Genomic DNA, 18,691 nt, shown 5'->3' with positions numbered 1-18,691 from the left:
TATTAAAATAGTTTCAATTGTCCAATGTGTCTCTGAATCTCCATTCTGTGTCAGTCAACACAAATAAAATAAAAATATATGAACATAATAAAAAATAAAAAAAATAACTAAATAAAATGCACATTAAATATTTTTTAAAAGGCAGGGAAAATTTTCTGATTTTCAGTTACTTTTAACTTTTAAAATGTTTAAATAAGCATATAAAAATGTTTTTTAAATTAAAGCACAAATGTAACTAAAATAAAAATTGAAAATAAAATGAAAAACGTAATATTAAAATTAATTTAGTAACATTTTACTGTTTAAAAATAATATTTAAGAAAAATATTATTGTCATATAATTATGTGTTTTTGTATGTTTTCAGTGTAATCATATTTTAGGATTCAAAAAAAAGTTGTCTTTCAGAAAGAATCGGTTCAAAAGAATCAGAGAGTCGGTTCATCGTGAGTGAAGAAAGCCGCTAATGATGCCTGATTCGTGTTCTTTTGAACCATACAGTCTTATGTTTTGAACCGATTCCTTTAACGATTCGCTTAACGGATTCACAAAGTGCATCGCTCAACGAAAATCAGTAAATTTTTGGCAAAATAAATCAGTCTAAATTGCTCTAACACTAATAAAGAGTCTTTTCTTCACCGAGAAGTACAGTCGTCCTCGCGTGCGCGCGCGCGACCCGGAAGTGCTCTCTATCCGTCTTCGTGTTTGTGTTTAGCTCCGCTAGCGGCTCCAGAACACCGCGATGAAGGTAAACAGAGCTGATAAAGATGAGTGTGTGATATAAACATCATCTTCACACGTGTCTGAGGTGTTTGATTGTATGAGGGCGAGCAGAACGAGACAGATTGAGCTCCAGCTAACGGTGGCTAATGCTATTCTTCATTATGACGAATACTTGGTGTTTATAAGACATCTGTAGTAATAATATCAGACCTGTCGTTGATAGATAGCTTTAGTTGAGGTTAACTAGTCTCTCACAGCCTTGTGATCGATTCAAAAGCGAGTTAAATTCATTTCTGATGATTTCATCATTATTTATGAACTTATGCGAATCGTTCGCTTTATATTTATTTATTTGTGATTGTGTTGATATGTAAGTCTGACTGCGTTTGTTCAGCACAGCTCGATCTTTTTCATATTTTTGGTGTTTTGAGGAGTGCGCTCATTAGTATGTTAATGTGTTCGTGACGTCACGCAGGCGTCATGACGGCGCGTCTCTGACGTGAGTGTGTTCAGATCTGTGACGCAGAGCCGCGCTGGTGAGACACTGCTCTATTAATAATCTCTAATATAGGACTGGTGTTCTTCATATTTAGACTGTGTGTTCTCTCTGTGTGCACAGATCACATCCGGCTGAATCCATGCTTTCTGATGAACTGGACTCCAAACCCGAGGTGTGACTCTCCTCATAACTCCTGATTCCTCATACTAGGGTTTGTTGGATTTAGGGAAAAAACTGAGTTGCATTTTTGCAATTTATTCTTTTTTATTTATTTATTTTTTAATTCCAGATTGTCGGTGTTCACATTTTGGCAAAAAATTAGTTTATATATAAATATGCATATAAAATACTACTACTGCTATTATTATTATTATTATTAAATAACTTCTTTGTAAATATATATATATATATTTTTTGTAGAGGACATTAACTGGGTTTTCTTTACAGTGAATAAAAGAATAACAATTAAAAAAAATTGTATTTTGCAACAATAATAATTAATAATAAATATAAAAATGAGTTTTAATTTTAATTGTATTAGAAGTTAACAAGGGTAAATGTTTCTGTTATTTATAATAGAATATATATATATATATATATATTTTCTACATTTTTATTGTCTTTTACATGAGAAATGTCATCGATATTATAGTTAACAAATACTGTTTTAATAAAAGATCTGTAATAAAATTATCTTTAAACGAAATGTATAAAATTATAACAAAATAAACTGCAAAGATGAAAACAGTAAATATACAAATATTTTATCCTCCTACATTTCCTACTGTTTTGCTATAAATAAATAAAAATAGTATTTAAAATATAATAACGATAATTATGTTTTACAGGACAATTAATATGTATGGCTTAATCTTAATTCCATCAAACTCTTCTGTGGTAATCGTATTCTGATGTATAGACTGGACATTATTTCAGTAATCATCTTCTCTGTTGTTACTGGAGGATGCATGATTGATGTATCAGATGAGCAGTGTGTTATTTCACTGATGTGTGTGTGTGTGTGTGCTGCAGCTGTTGGTTGAGTTTGTTCAGAACGCGTGTGTCCCGCTGGGTCGGAGTCTGGAGGAAGTGGACACTAAAGCGTCCTGCGCTCCGCTGCTGTCGTCCTCACAGTGTGGCCCGCTGGATCTGCCAGGTACAAACACACGAGTCAACGGAGAAAACCTTCTGAAACACAGCTCCAAACTTCTGCTTTTATATTCTCACAAACATCTCAGTTTAATTACTGTGTGGTCAGTTGTGCTGAAATATTTAATTTATTATTTTTTTATTTAATTTAATTTATTTTATTTATTATCTTATTTCATTTTAATTTATTATTTAATTTATTTTTATTTTTATTCATTATTTTATTTTATTCTTTTACCCTTACATCTATCTCAACAATCTGAGTTATTTACAAATTACGTTTATATTTTGATCTGATATTTTAACTAATGACTGTGTTTTCAGTAATGTTAGAATATTTTTATTATTTGATTTTATTTATTTTTATTCATTTAGATAAATAGATAAGTTACTACTAAATATTGTAGAAACCTAATTTTCTGTAACATTGCTTTGCATGATTTGTATCGTAAAAAAAGTTGTATCGTACAAATAAACTTAAATTCAATTGTTTATTTTAATTTTATTACTTTTTTTTACCCTTATATCTATCCTAACATCAGAGTCCTTCACAAATGCATAAGCTTTTATATCTTAATAAAAAGGATTTTGTTAGTTATGTTTTTATACTTTTATTTGTACACCTGTCTCTATATTTTCAAGTACTGCACTTATAAGGCACCATTTCTTTTGCCATTATTATTATTATATGTGTTTAGAAAGGAAAAAACCAGCTAAAACACTAACTTGGTTATGTGATAATGTATTTAAATTTCTAATTCAAATACATTTTTATTTATTTAAGTTTAAAAACAGAAAAGAGCTACCTTACAATATTGTTTTTTTTTTCTAGAATTTTAGAATTTGCTTAGAAATATTGTAAAAAAAAATGTTCACATGTGAAGATTAATTCAGTTCATTGTTTGATTGTTGTGTTCTTCAGAGAGCGCTCTGAGTCATGGCTCCTCCCCCTCGCTGTCAGACTTCGGCCCTGAGCGAAGCCCATTGGTGGTTCAGCTGCAGACTCCTCCCCCTCCAGCACAGACCCCGCCCCCCATCCTGCAGGACCTCCAGAATCACGACAGCTCGTCTTACGTCCTGCTCAATCTGGCCAAAGGTGCGACGCTTATCTACAATCACTTTACTGGTAGAGTGAATGCATCTTAATTCAAGAACATTAAGACATTTCTACTAGAAACAGAACAATAATACTGAGCAAGAGAATCATTATGTGCAGTGTAGTTCCATTCCTTTAATGAAGTAATTGAGATGGGTGCACTAAGTGTTGGTTCCGATGACATCAGTGTGTGTGTTGCAGGGCTGTCGATACACACACACACACACACACACACACACACACACAGATGCAGTGACGGTGTGTGTGTTGCAGGGCTGTCGGCCGAGCCGCTGGTGTTGGTTCAGGACGATGTGGACGAGGCGCAGGAGGAGGTTTCGTCTGGAGACTGCGGAGCGCCGTGGTACCTGCGGGTCCAGGAGCTGGCTCACGACAGTCTGATCGCCGCCACACGAGCACAGCTGGCCAGAGACGCACGCAGCAGCCCTGACCACATCCTCAGCGGTCAGTCTGAGTCCGAGCAGAAGCAGGAGCCCAGGGTCCGGTCAGAGAAGATCCACCGCTGCCCGTACGACAGCTGCCACCGCACCTTCAGCTACCCAGCACACCTGCGATACCATCTGAAGACCCACCGGTGACCAGCACACACACCTGCACACGTCTCTCACACACTCAGCCCATACATGCAACACACACCAGTGAAAGTGTTCATTTCTTTAAAAAACTAAACGTTTGATTGGAAGTGCATCACAGAAATATTGAGCAGCACAACTGTGTTCAACACTGATAATAATCAGAGATGTTTCTCGAGCAGTAAATCAACAATACATGAGAAACAGAGGAACTTATTTGAACAAGTTACTCAAATATTTCCTTCTTGATTAAAAAGTAATAAATTCTAGTTACTTAAAAAAACTCATTTACATTTTTGCTTTAGCATACGCTTTTATCCGAAGCGACTTACAGCGCATTCAGGCTAACGTGTTTTAACCTAACATCTGTTCCTCTGGGACTCGAACCCACAACCTGATGTTACCCCCAGCACTGCTAATATCACACGTAAAGTATTTACAGCGACGGACTTGTGTGTGTGTGTGTTTCAGGAACGACCGGACGTTCTGCTGCGACGCCGAGGGTTGTGGGAAGAGTTTCTATGTTCTGCAGCGGCTGCAGGTTCACATGAGAACACACAACGGAGAGAAACCCTTCATCTGCAGCGAGAAGAACTGCGGCAAGAAGTTCACCACCGCCGGCAACCTGAAGAACCACAGACGCACACACACCGGTACACACACACTCTCACACACACACACACCGGTACACACACTCTCACTCACTCACACCGGTACACACACACACACACACACACACACACTCTCGCACACACACACACACATACACACACTCTCACACACACACACACACACCGGAACAACAAACACTCTCACACACACACACACACACACACACACACTCTCGCACACACACACACATACACACACTCTCACACACACTCTCACACACACACACACACCGGTACACACACACTCTCACACACACACACACACACCGGTACACACACTCTCACTCACTCACACCGGTACACACACACACACACACACTCTCGCACACACACACACATACACACACACACACACACCGGTACACACACACACACACATATATATGTATGCATACTGGATATTATACATTTTATTAATATTCTTGATATTATACATTCTTCTTAGGTATTTAGTTATTATATCTATTATATGTATTTAATTATTTGGTAATAATTGGTATGAATGTTGTCAGTAATGAGGTGATGTAAGTACTGAGTCCTGTCGTTTAAACTGTGTATTTGAGGTGAAAAGCCGTTCCTGTGTGAAGCTGAAGGCTGCGGTCGATCTTTCGCAGAATATTCCAGTCTGCGCAAACACATGCTCGTCCACTCGGGTGAGGTCACATGACTCCTGACTCCTCTCTCTACACTGGCTCTTGATGAACTGATACACACAATAATGTGATGCGTTACCGTTTGATCAGACGGCTCCGTGTTTAAAGAGTGTGTGTGAGATGTGTGTGCTGTGCTCAGGTGAGAAGCCGCACGTGTGCTCCATCTGCGGGAAGACGTTCTCTCAGAGCGGCAGCAGGAACGTTCACATGAAGAAGAGACACAGCGACGAGACGCAGCCGGCGGACAGCAGAGACACCGGTAACACATTCATGACCAGCTCTGAATCACGCTTTAAACATGCTTCGACCGACCCTCTCAGCTCTGAACACTGTAGTAATTGTGTTGTGCCTTTCTCATTTCTGTTAGCTTTTAAGAAATGTTTAGCTTAAAATGATTTCAAGTGCTTTTGCCATTTCTTTTAGTTGATTACAATTATTCAAGGTAGCTTTAAGTTGTCATTTTAGTACATTGTACTGATGTTTGAGCAGGGAAAAAAGTGATTTTTGACAAGCATAAAAACTATTTTGACTAACAAAAGTAATTTTTCTTTTTAAAAGTAAAAATGTTCTTTTAAAGTTAGTTCTTTAATCAAACGAGTCACTGTAATTGTTTTTGTTCATGACAGTGAAAGAGAGGAGGACGCTGCACTGTGTGTGTAGTACGTAGTAAAGTGTGTTTTACTGTGGGCGTGTCTTGTGTGTGATTGACAGCTGAAGCGCTCACTCACAGCAGTCTGCTGGAGGCGGATGGCGGCGGTGATTCGATGGTCAGCGTCAATCTGCATCACGCTATCTTACCGACTCAAGGTACGACCGCATGCTCTCTCTGACACGGTCACGTGACCCGCGGCTGTGACATCATCACACGTGTTCTGTGTGCTCAGGTGCAGCAGACGCCGTCGTGGTTCTGACTCCGCCCCATGACCTGGTCACCATGACGACGGGCCACGCCTACAGCGATGATGTGGTGGCTTTGCTCTAACGCTGCTTTTGTAAATAAACTCTTTTAAGAAACGTGCTTCTCGAGTGCATCTTTTCATCTTTAGAAACACTACAGAACCACTCACACACCTTCCAGTCAGACATTTATTGTTATTAATTGCAATCTGAAAATAAACATCAACAATAACATAACAGTGACATGCCACTAAACAACATGTGAGCATTTCTACAGAATCCCTGAACCAAAACAAAAAACTACTTATTCAGTTGATTTCGACAAAAAGCTAAAACGTTTTGGCGAGCGAATTTTTTTTTTTTTTCTGCCAACCAGAAAAAGTACTTAAACCCTAAAATATGTTTTTAATTTGACGAATGTAAAGGTGATTCTGAAAAAAGCAGATTTTGATGAGTGTAAAAGTTGATTTTGAAAAAAAGTTGATTTTGACGAGTGTAAAGTTGATTTTGACGAGTAAGTTGATTCTAAAAAAAGCTGATTTTGACGAGTTTAAATTCGATTTTGAAAAAAAGTTGATTTTGAAGAGTATAAAGTTGATTTTGAAAAAAGTAGATTTTGACGAGTGTAAAGTTGATTTTGGAAAAAAAGGTCAATTTTGACGAATGTAAATTAGATTTTGAAAAAAAGTTGATTTGACGAGTGTAAAGTTGATTTCGAAAAAAGTAGATTTTGACAAATGTAGATCTGATTTTGAAAAAGTAGATTTTGACAAGTGTAAAGTTGATTCTGAAAAAAGCAGATTTTGACGAGTGTAAAGTTGATTTTGAAACAAGTAGATTTTGACAAATGTAGATCTGATTTTGAAAAAAGGTTTATTTTGACGAGTGTAAATTAGATTTTGAAAAAAAGTTGATTTGACGAGTGTAAAGTTGATTTTGAAAAAAGTAGATTTTGACAAATGTAGATCTGATTTTGAAAAAGTAGATTTTGACAAGTGTAAAGTTGATTCTGAAAAAAGCAGATTTTGACGAGTGTAAAGTTGATTTTGAAACAAGTAGATTTTGACAAATGTAGATCTGATTTTGAAAAAAGTTGATTTTGACGAGTGTAAAGTTGATTTTGAGAAAAAGTTGATTTTGACGAGTGTAAAAGTAAACTTTGACAAGTGTAAAGTTGATTTTGAAAAAGTAGATTTTGACGAGTGTAAATTTGATTTTGAGAAAAAGTAAATTTTGACGAGTGTAAAAGTGATTTTGAAAAAGTAGATTTTGACAAGTGTTAAGTTGATTTTGAGAAAAAGTTGATTTTGAGAAAAAGTTGATTTTGACAAGTGTAAAGTTGATTTTGAGAAAAAGTTGATTTTGAGAAAAAGTTGATTTTGAGAAAAAGTTGATTTTGACAAGTGTAAAGTTGATTTTGATGAGTGTAAAGTTCATTTTTTATAAAAAAGTTTATTTTTAAAAAAAGTTTATTTTGACAAGAGCAAAGTTAATTTAGAAAAAAAGTTGATTTTGAGAAAAAGTTGATTTTGACGAGTGTAAAGTTGATTTTGATGAGTGTAAAGTTCATTTTTTATAAAAAAGTTTATTTTTAAAAAAAGTTTATTTTGACAAGAGCAAAGTTAATTTAGAAAAAAAGTTGATTTTGAGGAAAAAGTAGATTTTGAGGAGTGTAAAGTTGATTTTGAGAAAAAGTTGATTTTGACGAGTGTAAAGTTGATTTTGAGAAAAAGTTGATTTTGACGAGTGTAAAAGTGATTTTGAGAAAAAGTTGATTTTGACGAGTGTAAAAGTGATTTTGACGAGTGTAAAAGTGATTTTGAGAAAAAGTTGATTTTGACAAGAGTAAGAGTGATTTTGACGAGTGTAAAAGTGATTTTGACGAGTGTAAAAGTGATTTTAAATATTTTAATAGCGGAAAAAAGAAAAGCTAATCTGTATTAAAGACAGACTGCTGTAAAGTGTAACATTCGCTCAGTAATGTAAACAACAACAGCAAATAGTCGTCTGCAGTTCTGTGCTCCTTAGGAATCAGTTCATCTCAGAGACAGTTTCTCTCTCTGAAGCTCTTTAATGGATCCTGAACTTCTGGGAGTGGTAGATCGCAGCTCCTAAAGCCCAGCTGGTCTCCACGTTCCTCACCTTCTTGGTCAGCTGGAAACACAAGCAGCAGGGTTTAACTAGTTACTAGTTCATTAACTCTAATTAACCAGTCAGTTTACAGCAGGCTAGAGACGTACCTGAAGGACAGTGCTTTCCTTAAAGCCGAAGCCATCTTTGAGCAGACAGACGATGTATGTGAGATCCATGCAGAGGAACGGATTGAGCTGAGTGCGTTCAGACGGACGGTTACACACTACAACACACACACACACACAAGCGCTGGGGTTGGGTCTGTGTGATCATGTATATGAGATGAGAAGATGAAGGTGAAGAGGAGTCTCACCCTCTTTTGCTCTCTTCTTGAAGTCTCGGATCTTCACTGCTCCTCCTCTTCTCTCATCTGCAGCGCTCAAGAGATTCATTCTCATAAACTAAGAGTTCAGTCACAAACTAACACGCTTTCTGGTTTAACATGACTTCTTCAGACCAAATAGACAACATTTAAGGAATAAGTTGAAGGGAAAACACAAAGAAACAACCTTTACTGTAAAAGTGCAATATTTTTGTCTTGTATTTCAGTTCAAACGTCTTAGGATTCTTAAATCATAGATGTGAAATATGACAAGATCTGAAGCTTGTTTTCTGAGAAGTTGATCAAAATGAAGTGAGTTTGGGATCAACTTAAATTAACAAAGTTTTTTTTCCTGGTAGTCAAAATGTACCAATTGTTTTTTATTTCAGTGAAAAGAATGTATTGTAATATTTATAACATTTTATGTTACTAAATTATATTTATGTAATACCTCTAATCTATTTGTGACGTGTTGATCGTTTTTTTCTTTTTTCGTTTACATGACAAGTGGCAGAATTTTACCAAGTCTTGTACTATTCAGGTGAAGTAAAACAATATTTTGAAAAAACTACTTTTTTATGTCCACAGCACCAGAAGGTTGAGTATAAACACTTTATTTTGCATCTAAATATGTCTTGATTTAAGGATGTTCAGGTATCTGTACTGGAAAACAAGGAATGAATCCTGAGAAAGGGATTGACGCTGGTGTTTGTGGTGCTCACCGATGAGTCCGGCCTCCACGGCGTGATCGAAGTAATAAGAGAAGGCGTAGAAGGTGCTGCTGTCCTTCAGCTCGTGAGGCTGTTTAATGATGCCCTTCAGCACCTTCAGCAGCTCCTGAGAACACGCTCTGAAGCCCGACACACCTGAGCATCACACACACACACACACACACACACACACACTTCAGACACTAACACATAAACACACTTAACTCAAGACTTCATTCAGAAGACTTTATGGGCATTATTTTAATGACAAATAAACACATTTTCTTCCCAGAATAAATTTTTTTCTTTTATGAATTAAAACCATTATTATAAAAAGTATTATTTACTTTTAAAGTTGTTTTTAATATTTTGAATTAGTTTCTATTTTCATATTTATTTAGTTTTAGTTATACGCTCTTGTGGTTCTCTTAGTATTTCTGTTTATTTTTATTTAAATTACTTCCCAAAGCAACATTTTTGATTATCATGCATTTTTTTTTATAATCGAAATAAAAAGAAATACAATTTATATACTTTACTACTTCTATACTAAATTTCAATTTTATTTTATATAATTATTTTTTCCAAATTGTTCTTATTTTGTTTTTAGCATTTCTAATTTAAATTTATTTACCTGCTAATTCATAGTTTAGCATTTTTAGAAATAAATACAATAGAAAAACATTGTACATATTTAACTTATATTTAACTATTATTTAATTATTTATAAAATAATTTATAAAATAAAATATAAATTGAAAAAATGTAAAAATCTAAATGATGAACTCACAATACTATTAAATGCTACAGAAGAACACCGATGATAAAAGCCGCACTAAAAGCTCATCGTATGACTGATGCATGCAGATGTCAGTAATTCTCATTAGTTTCTTCTTACTGTAATACAGTGATAAAACCTCTTTAACATCAGTCTATTACCTCCAGGATGAATAAATACTTTTTTAAATTTCACATTTCAATAAATGAATTTGAGGTAAATGTTACATGATCATAATAAATCAACCGCTCGATGGAGGCATGAACGGGTTTAAGTGTGTTTTACCGTCGGTGACTCCGCTGACGTGATAACTGAATCCTCCGAAGCTGAATTCACCCGTGTACCTTTTGGGCAAACAGGAGCTTTGGAAAACTTTCTTCTCCAGACCTACACACACACACACACACACACACAGACACAGATGAAGACTGAAGTGGCTGCTGGTCGTACTGAACATCAGGTGTGTGTGTGTGTGTGTGTGTGTGTGTGTGTGTTACCCTCTGAACCCAGCGCTCCCAGAGCTGACAGACGCGCTGCTTTGATTCCGTTTCCCAGGTAGCTGTGAAGAAGAGCACATGTTTAGAGCGGGAAACACCACACTCCTCCTCCTCCTCCTCATCTTCATCCTGGTTACCTGTGTGTGTAGAGCTCATAAGAGCTGCTGAACATGTGGAACCTCACCATGAAATCCGCTGGAGCGCTCTCAACCGTTTTCTGTCGAACACAACACACAGCTGGAGTCACACCATTCAGACCCTCACCACAGGACTGCGCGGTTGCTAAGGTGTGTCAGTGGTTGCTAGGTGGTCTCTACTACACTAGTCTCTAGTAACAAATGTAAACAGAGAATACCTGAGCGAAATTTGAGTTTTAATATTAGCAAATTAAGTCTCTATTGCTCATCAAAGCTGCCTTTATTTGATCAAAAATACACTAATAATTGTGAAATATTATTCTAATCTAAAACATCTGTTTTCTGTGTGAATCTGTGTTAAACTGTAATTTATTTCTGTGATGCTCCGCTGTATTTTCAGCATCATTCCTCCAGTCTTCAGTGTCACATGATCTTCAGAAATCAGAATAATATGATGATTTACTGCTCAAGAAACATTTCTGATTATTAGCAATGTTGAACACAGTTGTGCTGCTCAATATTTCTGCGGAAACTGTGATGCATTTTATTTCTCAGGATTCACAGATGAACAGAAAGTTCAGAAGAAAAGGGTTAATTTGAAATAGAAATATTCTGTAACATTATAAATGTCTCGACTGACACTTTTCATCAATTGAATGCATCCTTGATGAATACAACATAATTTATTTTTGAATGCTAGTGTATCAGTTCCTCAAAACTAGCTCACTGACCCTTGATTTGGGCAGGAAGGTGATTTGTGTGGATCCTCCTCCCAGATCCAGGATTCCCACCGTCCTCTGTGGGTTTCTGTGGAGTCGACCTGAAAACAGCATTCAAGACCTCGTCTGACAACATTACAGTTATTAACACTTCTGAAGGACAAAGACCAGAGCGTGACTCAGACTCACTGACGTCAGGTGTTTAAGCTCAGCATGATTTATTAAGCTGACAGTAGAGAGTGTCACCTGTGAGGAAGTTAACTGTGACCCAGGCCAGAATCCCTGTGAAGACACATACACCACAGTCATTTCACAGACTCTTCTGCACTAATAAACAGATATATAATATATATGCGGACAGACCTTCATTCGTGCCGTTCATGATACTGACGCTATCCACAGGAACGTAGAACGGAGATTCATCGAAGACGTCCTGCACCTGCAGACAAACACACACACGAGTAAAGCCCTGACTGACAGTAATCTGCAGGGATCGTTCTGATTGGATCACGCCTGTGTATTGTGTTACCATGGAAACAGCTGTTTTCCCGCTCTGAAAGTGACACTTAGTGACAAAGAATGAATTTGTATCTTCATTCAGACCAACGAGTGGGCGGGAATATGCTAATGATTCATGATGACATCACAGTCTGAGAGCTTCAGAGTCGACTCTTTCTTTTGAGAGACAATAACTTTATACACTGTGCACTTTCAGATTGTTTTCATTCATTTAGAGCTGTGCTACACACTGCATGACATCCATAACTGGGGCACTTTAATATCTTTTTTTTCTGGTCAATATGCAATAAATTGATAATAACTACTGTATAAATATTATATAGTTCCCCCACAAATACAAACCCATTATCAAACAGCAACACACAGAGTGGATTAGTTGTATTGAAGTAAGTGAAGGTGTTGTACCTCCTCCAGAAGCGCGTGGGCTTTAGCCGGCGGAAGCAGCCTCAGTCCAGCCGTGGCTCTGAACAGAACCGGGGTTCTCTTCCACTCCACCGGAGGAACCGTCTTCTTGGCCACACGCAGCAGCTGACGCACCGTATGACCGGCCTGAGAGCACAGACATCAGCGCTGACCGCACACACACACACACACACACGCTTACAGCACATCACTCAGAAACACCTGGTAACTCACAATCTCAGGGATGTCTGCGAACGCAGAGAGACCGGGCTTCATCGAGTGGAACATCTCATTATCCAGAACCGGCAGTCCATCTGAGGACAGGACACACGTCAGGACACAAGCTGCTGGTGCTCATTACTGGAATTACTGTAAACACTTTCTATTTAAATCAGCACCATTCTGCAGGACAATAAACACTTTTATGATGAGTGTGAATCTGTGTGTGTGTGTGTGTGTGTGTGTGTGAAGAAGTTGGTTCCAAAACACTATAAATCCATTTTGATTAATTTGAGTAAAAATTTGTTTTCTTTACCAAGAAAGATGGCAAGATGAAAACCACTTTTTTTCTGTTTCAAACATGGCATCTTTAGGTTTTGATAACATAAAAAATTATAATTTTTTACATTTATTATAAAACTTTTTTCCAAAATGGAATAAATCCATGATGGTTTTTTTTTACCGTACTATTAATAACAGTGAGCAGTGTGTTGAATAGTGCACTGTGATTGGTTGTTACAGTTTACAGTGTGTGGGATGGTGCGCTGTGATTGGTTTAGAGGATATAGCGCATTCTGCAGGGAACGGAGACTGACATTTGTCACGGTTTGGAAAAAAGTGAGAAAACATGACCTAAAAACTCTGCAGTATCACGTTTTGCATAAGCTAAAAATAAATTTCCCTTTTAATATCGACCAGATACAATACTGATTTTGGCAAAAAAAAAAAAACACATATACCAAACCAAACACATCAGTAGCGTAGCCAGAAAAGAGACTCTGGGTGTGCATATTAAAATCTGGGTGTGCCACATTTATTGTCAGATTACTGTGCAAAATTATTGGATAGTATTTTTGTCACACTGCTTCCGTCCAACCATACTCCTAGTGGTTATTTGCAGGTCGTGTCAAAATGTAGTTAATTGTTAAATGTAATAATTTTCTTCCAAATACGATAATTTTGAACTTCTGGTACGATACTTGGACATTTCCAATCTGGCAACACTGTTGATGTTGGGCCCGAGGAGGGAGAAGCATCCTCATCAGGTGTAATGTTAAGGCATTGTGTCTGGCTGTCTATCAAGCTGAGGTTTTTTGCTAAAAAAATTAAGAAAGGAGCTCTGCGACATATTGCTAGCTAGTAATGTGCAATCAAACATTATCTGTTTATATCATAGACTGCTGGGGTCACAGTCAGCTGCTGTTTGCTGATTGGTTGGCAGTCCAAATGTCGGCAGATATATTTTAACAAAAATAATTTAAAATGTAAATTACATTTTAACATTTTGAGCATTATTTCACCATATATTGGATTCTTATGTCTGTGCCCCTGAGAGTCTGAGTTAGAATGTTCAGTGATGTCGCAGAACTGCCAGATTCAAACAGCTCTCGCGCCTTGGCTCAGCGCTTGTCATATATCACAATTAATATGCAGTGTTTTCAATCACATAATGTTTATTTTAGGTTTCATACATTTAAATATACATAATCACTAGTACAATACATTGGTAGTTTGTAAAATACACACTGATGTCTATGGAAGCAGCAAAAACTATCTAATCAAATGTAATTTGCAGACGTGTTTTATTCATATATCAGACACACATAGCAGAACAATAAAGTTTACTCTATTCCTCGTCCAGTTCAACAACCACTTACTTTCATGTATTTCAGGAGAAACTGGGGAATTCAAGTGCTGTACGTTAAATCCGGCTGACAGGACTCTGAACTGCAGCGCTCATCTCGTTACAGATCAAGATCATTTATAAAGGTTTTTAAACGAATAATCGGAATATCAGATAGTTGACATGGTAAGCAAGTTTGTGTATATATTTTAATAAAAAATGAAAAACTAAATAAAACGAATAGCGATACATCTGTTAGTGGCTGCGGTGTGTCACGTGACAATCATGACGCGTCGCCATGGAAACAAGGGGTCAGTTAAAATATTTGTAATTTACGCGTGAAAGGATTGATTTAAAAATATATATATTTTCTTAGTAAACAACAATAGCCCAAGTTTAGTAAACATTTTTTTATTGAGACTATAAAAAATAATTCTGCATCTATTTTTAGGTGGCACACCGGTGGCTACGCTACTGAAACACATATATATTAGCGGTGTAACGGTACACAGATGTCATGGTTCAATACAATTTCAGTACAACAGGAAAAAAAATCTACAATGCTAGGTTTACAAATAAACAAGGGAAAAAAGCAACACAATGTAGCCAATATACAGTATGTATAAAGTTTCATTTTTAGGATAGCTTTTTCTGGACTGTTAAGATTTTAATATCTTGGTTTGTTTTTAATTGGTTGTCATGTGGGTGTTGTATTTTTACTTGTTTGTTTTGTTATGTAAAGCGGCTTGAGAAACAGTTTTAAAAGGCACTATATAAAAATAAAGTTATTATTATTATTGTGACAGGCTTAATTTGTTCACAGAAAGGAAACTAACTGCAGAAAGCACATAAATTTTTGCTTTCTTTATTTTACAAAAGCACAATGTTTAGTTTTCATTCTAACTTTACACAAATAAATGTAGACCTTTTACAGTGATGCACTATTAATAAAACAATAAATGAAGGAGTGTTTTAAGTTGATTCTGCTTGGTATAAGGAAAGAGTTCAAGTGCGCCGGCACACACACACACACACACCCACACACACACACACACACACATACACACACACACACCAGTTCCAGCACTGCTAAATTGAAAGTGCAGTTTGTACTTTATCAACAAAAAATACAGTGAACCAAACATCTGCCACTTTGTCACCTTTGGACAAGACTGAAGTACTGTACAAAGCCTATAATTTACATAATAAATAATAGTTTAGTGGAAATATTATGGAATATTTGGATTTGTGCCGAATGAGAGATAGGACACACAAACACAAAGCTTCATGTCGGCATCTTAGGCTATTTTCATGACAAAAATGATAAACAAAAAAACTCAAGTATAACAAATACAATAAAAAACAGCAAACAGACAAACACAAGTTATATTAGACAATAATTTTTACATTAACATGTGATAAAAATTCTAAACCTTTTTCTGGCAAAATTACACTAAATAACCCTTTAAGTGAGTTCACTTCATAAAAGAGTTTTTCTACATGCATTAAAAGTGGGAAGGAACAAAAAATACTATGATGCATAAACATTTTAAAAAAATAAAAATAGTGCTCGACCGATATATCGGCCGATATTTGGCATTTTTCAAATATTGTAAACGGCTGATAAGTTGGCCGATGTGTTCGAGGCGAGACCTTTATTTTGAAGGCGCTGGTAAAAAATTCTTTAATTTGTATTTCAGTTTTAGTTTTAGAAATATCTATTTTAGTGTGTCATATTAAAGAAAATAATTTTTCTTGGCAATTACTTAAAAAAAACTAATATTTGTAATATTCTATTTCAATGGTTTTAATTAAATATAATAACCCTGCTAGTGTTTAAGTTAGTTGTAAATAAATAAGGTTTATTTCTGAAGTAACTACACGCAAAATTAATTCCATAACTACACATCTGCCTTTCTATGTAGTGATGGACAGACAGTCATCATCTCACCCGGATCTTTCTGGATGAAGGTGTAGACGTGGATGCGGGTGCCGGTGCTGCCGGCGTCAAACATGATGCTGTAGAAGATCTGACTGGCGTTCGCCGGGCGACTGAGGGACGGAAGGGTGTTTCCAAAACTCTCGGAGAAATCCACAGCATTCAGAGCGTTCCTCTGAGAGGAAGACACCGCTGCCAGAAGCATCCAGACGGCCAGAAGAAGAGAAACTCTGAGCAACGCAGACATCCTTAGACTGAAGACGGAGCAGAGCAGACACGGTTTATATCCCACAGACACTCCCATCAACCAGCATTATCAGCAAAACATCATAATAACCCTCAAGCATCCTTCGGCACACTTTGAAGCAAAATTAATATTATTATTATTATTTTAAATAGTTCCTTTAATCTTAGTGGTATAAGACTTGGCTTTAAAAAAACTGACTCGATTCAACAAAGTTAAGTGGTTGAAAAAAACTCCTTAATTTTTCCTTTGTGGACAAAAGTGGGCACCCATTGGAAATGAATGGAAATTCAGTAAAATCCAGGGACTATTGATATTTTTTATATTGTAATGACATCATATGTCACCAGATGTGAACAAAGTCACTAAAATTGTAGGTTTTGGCAGTCTAATCATACTGATATGTTTCTATCTTTCTTTGTCTTTTTAAGTCACTGTCAAATATCTTACATTGTGCTTACATTCACGGGTTAGGAACGACATGACAACATGGCGTATCCCTTTAAGTAAAATAAATACTAAATATAACATAAAATAAGCATATTTTTACAGAAAAAGATGGTACTTTTAGAGGTAAACAAGTAAATAAAAAAATAAACGGATAGTTTTTATTTTATCGAAGATAGTGAAAAGGCATTTATTTTTAAAAGAAAGAAAGTAAACTGGTATCAGACCTCCACGAAGGACAAATTAAGGGCTTCTACACGACGGATGCTCGAGGGTTAAACAATTATAGCAGTTATTGGTTAACATCTTTCATCTCCAAATATGACTCTGCCCTTGAGGAACACTCGACTTTCGCTTTATGATCTGTCAGCAAACTAACAGGAGTCTGATGAAGCTTCGGGTGCAGGACTGAACATGTACACAAACAATATTAGACAGTAGTTGATGTCTCACCGAGCTCAGACTCAGACCGCGGAGTCAGCAGAGCTTCAGCCCGATCCTGAGGCTCCTCCGGCGGACTCCAGGCGCATGATTAACCGCGACGCCGCCTCAGCACATCCACCTGCTGAGCGCTCACATTCTACACGGGGTTCGCTGTCAAACACGCCAAATCTGTCATTTTTAACTTTATGTCGACATGTTTTTCAGTCAAACACTTGTAATCTGAGGTAATTTACATAATGTGGGTTTGTTGTTGTTTGTTAACGTACCTGCTAACCGCTCGCTAACTCGCTGAACTTACACGCAAACTCTAAATTTGGTTCAGTTCAACGCTAGATGGTTCGAATATAAGTCCGTTTATGAATCCTGCGTTTATACCGTGGGCACGTGCCGAGTTATGATTTATGGATTGATGGTAAAAGTGCCGGTGTCTGACAGCAGCAAACTTGCGTTTGATTGACAGCGGCAGATGGTGACGCAGGCAGAGTGTGGGCGGGGCCAGAGTATCACCGCACAGAAACACGAGACGAACGTCAACGTCATGAGAAATAAATAAAGCGGCATGTGAACAGAAATGCGTTTAATAAGTGTCCCATCAAAACAAGCATCTTCTGTTTTTTCTGCAAAACTGTTTACATAGTATGCATGACAAATCAAGTATTTTATTTATTTATGTTTTAGCATAACCCATAATACAAAAATATATTATATTATATAATAGATCTCAACATTTCCGTAATCACATGCCCTGTAGCCCTAAACCGTACCCTAATCTTAAATGTATTTTATTAATATTACCCAGTATTAACATACAGTGCTGTTTAATAAAGCGTAGCCTTATTTTGTAACTAAATTATGCTCACATACAAAACATACAAATATTTAATTTACATATAGCCTACTTGAATGCAAACCGCTGTTTTAAGCCAAATAAAGCGTATATTAGTCTTCTTCATCTTCTGCATGCATGTTTCATGTGTCAGACTGATCTCAGACCTGCTCCATCACAATCACAGCCATCTGCAAACATCATACTGTTGAGATCCGATCCGTGTTCGCTCCCGTCTCCACAAAGGCGTTTTCTCTGACCAACCCTACTAGGGCGAAGGCATGCTACTTAATATTCATGAGACCAGACCTCCCATTGGACGGTAAGAGCTCAATGTCAGCGAGCTCATTAATATTCTAGAGGCGCGCTTTAACATTAGATAACAACATTACATCAACAATTTCTAATTAATATTATATAACAATATATTGTTACAGTATTTTACAATAAAATAC

General features: G+C 36.6%; 2 protein-coding genes across 4 annotated transcripts; one reads left to right on the top strand and one right to left on the bottom strand.

The window, feature by feature from the left end:
- Window positions 1-485: 485 nt before the first annotated feature.
- On the top strand, window positions 486-6,397 carry znf410 (zinc finger protein 410). 2 transcript variants are annotated; one of them, XM_026259766.1, is made up of 11 exons: window positions 488-746; window positions 1,197-1,257; window positions 1,341-1,392; window positions 2,253-2,376; window positions 3,292-3,465; window positions 3,739-4,057; window positions 4,527-4,708; window positions 5,290-5,379; window positions 5,519-5,638; window positions 6,091-6,186; window positions 6,264-6,397. In XM_026259766.1, the coding sequence occupies exons 3-11, from the start codon at window positions 1,360-1,362 to the stop codon at window positions 6,359-6,361; spliced, it is 1,236 nt and encodes a 411-aa protein (XP_026115551.1). In that variant the 5' UTR covers window positions 488-746; window positions 1,197-1,257; window positions 1,341-1,359; the 3' UTR covers window positions 6,362-6,397. The 2 variants fall into 2 exon arrangements, with proteins under 2 accessions (XP_026115552.1, XP_026115551.1); XM_026259767.1 differs by lacking the exon at window positions 1,197-1,257 and having other exon boundaries at window positions 486-746.
- Window positions 6,398-8,170: 1,773 nt separating this feature from the next.
- On the bottom strand, window positions 8,171-18,029 carry entpd5b (ectonucleoside triphosphate diphosphohydrolase 5b). 2 transcript variants are annotated; one of them, XM_026259787.1, is made up of 15 exons: window positions 17,677-18,029; window positions 17,420-17,560; window positions 16,288-16,529; window positions 12,728-12,807; window positions 12,497-12,640; window positions 11,936-12,011; window positions 11,819-11,854; window positions 11,585-11,673; window positions 10,854-10,933; window positions 10,717-10,778; window positions 10,505-10,606; window positions 9,454-9,597; window positions 8,723-8,779; window positions 8,517-8,632; window positions 8,171-8,430 (listed from the first exon to the last, which is right to left on the bottom strand). In XM_026259787.1, exons 3-15 carry the CDS (start codon window positions 16,520-16,522, stop codon window positions 8,347-8,349), a joined length of 1,305 nt encoding a protein of 434 aa, XP_026115572.1. In that variant the 5' UTR covers window positions 16,523-16,529; window positions 17,420-17,560; window positions 17,677-18,029; the 3' UTR covers window positions 8,171-8,346. The 2 variants fall into 2 exon arrangements, with proteins under 2 accessions (XP_026115572.1, XP_026115573.1); XM_026259788.1 differs by having other exon boundaries at window positions 17,420-18,029.
- Window positions 18,030-18,691: the final 662 nt, after the last annotated feature.

This window comes from Carassius auratus, unplaced genomic scaffold (assembly GCF_003368295.1).
Source record: "Carassius auratus strain Wakin unplaced genomic scaffold, ASM336829v1 scaf_tig00215261, whole genome shotgun sequence".
Lineage (NCBI taxonomy): Eukaryota > Metazoa > Chordata > Actinopteri > Cypriniformes > Cyprinidae > Carassius > Carassius auratus.
Note: the sequence above shows the minus strand (reverse complement) of the source record. Positions and strands in the feature narration are given on the sequence as shown.

Coding starts and splice junctions, on each gene's coding strand:
- znf410 (XM_026259767.1), top strand. CDS start 1,360: ATGCTTTCTGATGAACTGGACTCCAAACCCGAG. Junction 3,466..3,738: donor CCTGCTCAATCTGGCCAAAG/GTGCGACGCTTA, acceptor TGTGTGTTGCAG/GGCTGTCGGCCGAGCCGCTG. Junction 4,058..4,526: donor TACCATCTGAAGACCCACCG/GTGACCAGCACA, acceptor TGTGTGTTTCAG/GAACGACCGGACGTTCTGCT.
- entpd5b (XM_026259788.1), bottom strand. CDS start 16,522: ATGTCTGCGTTGCTCAGAGTTTCTCTTCTTCTGGCCGTCTGGATGCTT. Junction 12,641..12,727: donor TCGCAGACATCCCTGAGATT/GTGAGTTACCAG, acceptor CTGTGCTCTCAG/GCCGGTCATACGGTGCGTCA. Junction 10,779..10,853: donor TATGAGCTCTACACACACAG/GTAACCAGGATG, acceptor TCTTCTTCACAG/CTACCTGGGAAACGGAATCA.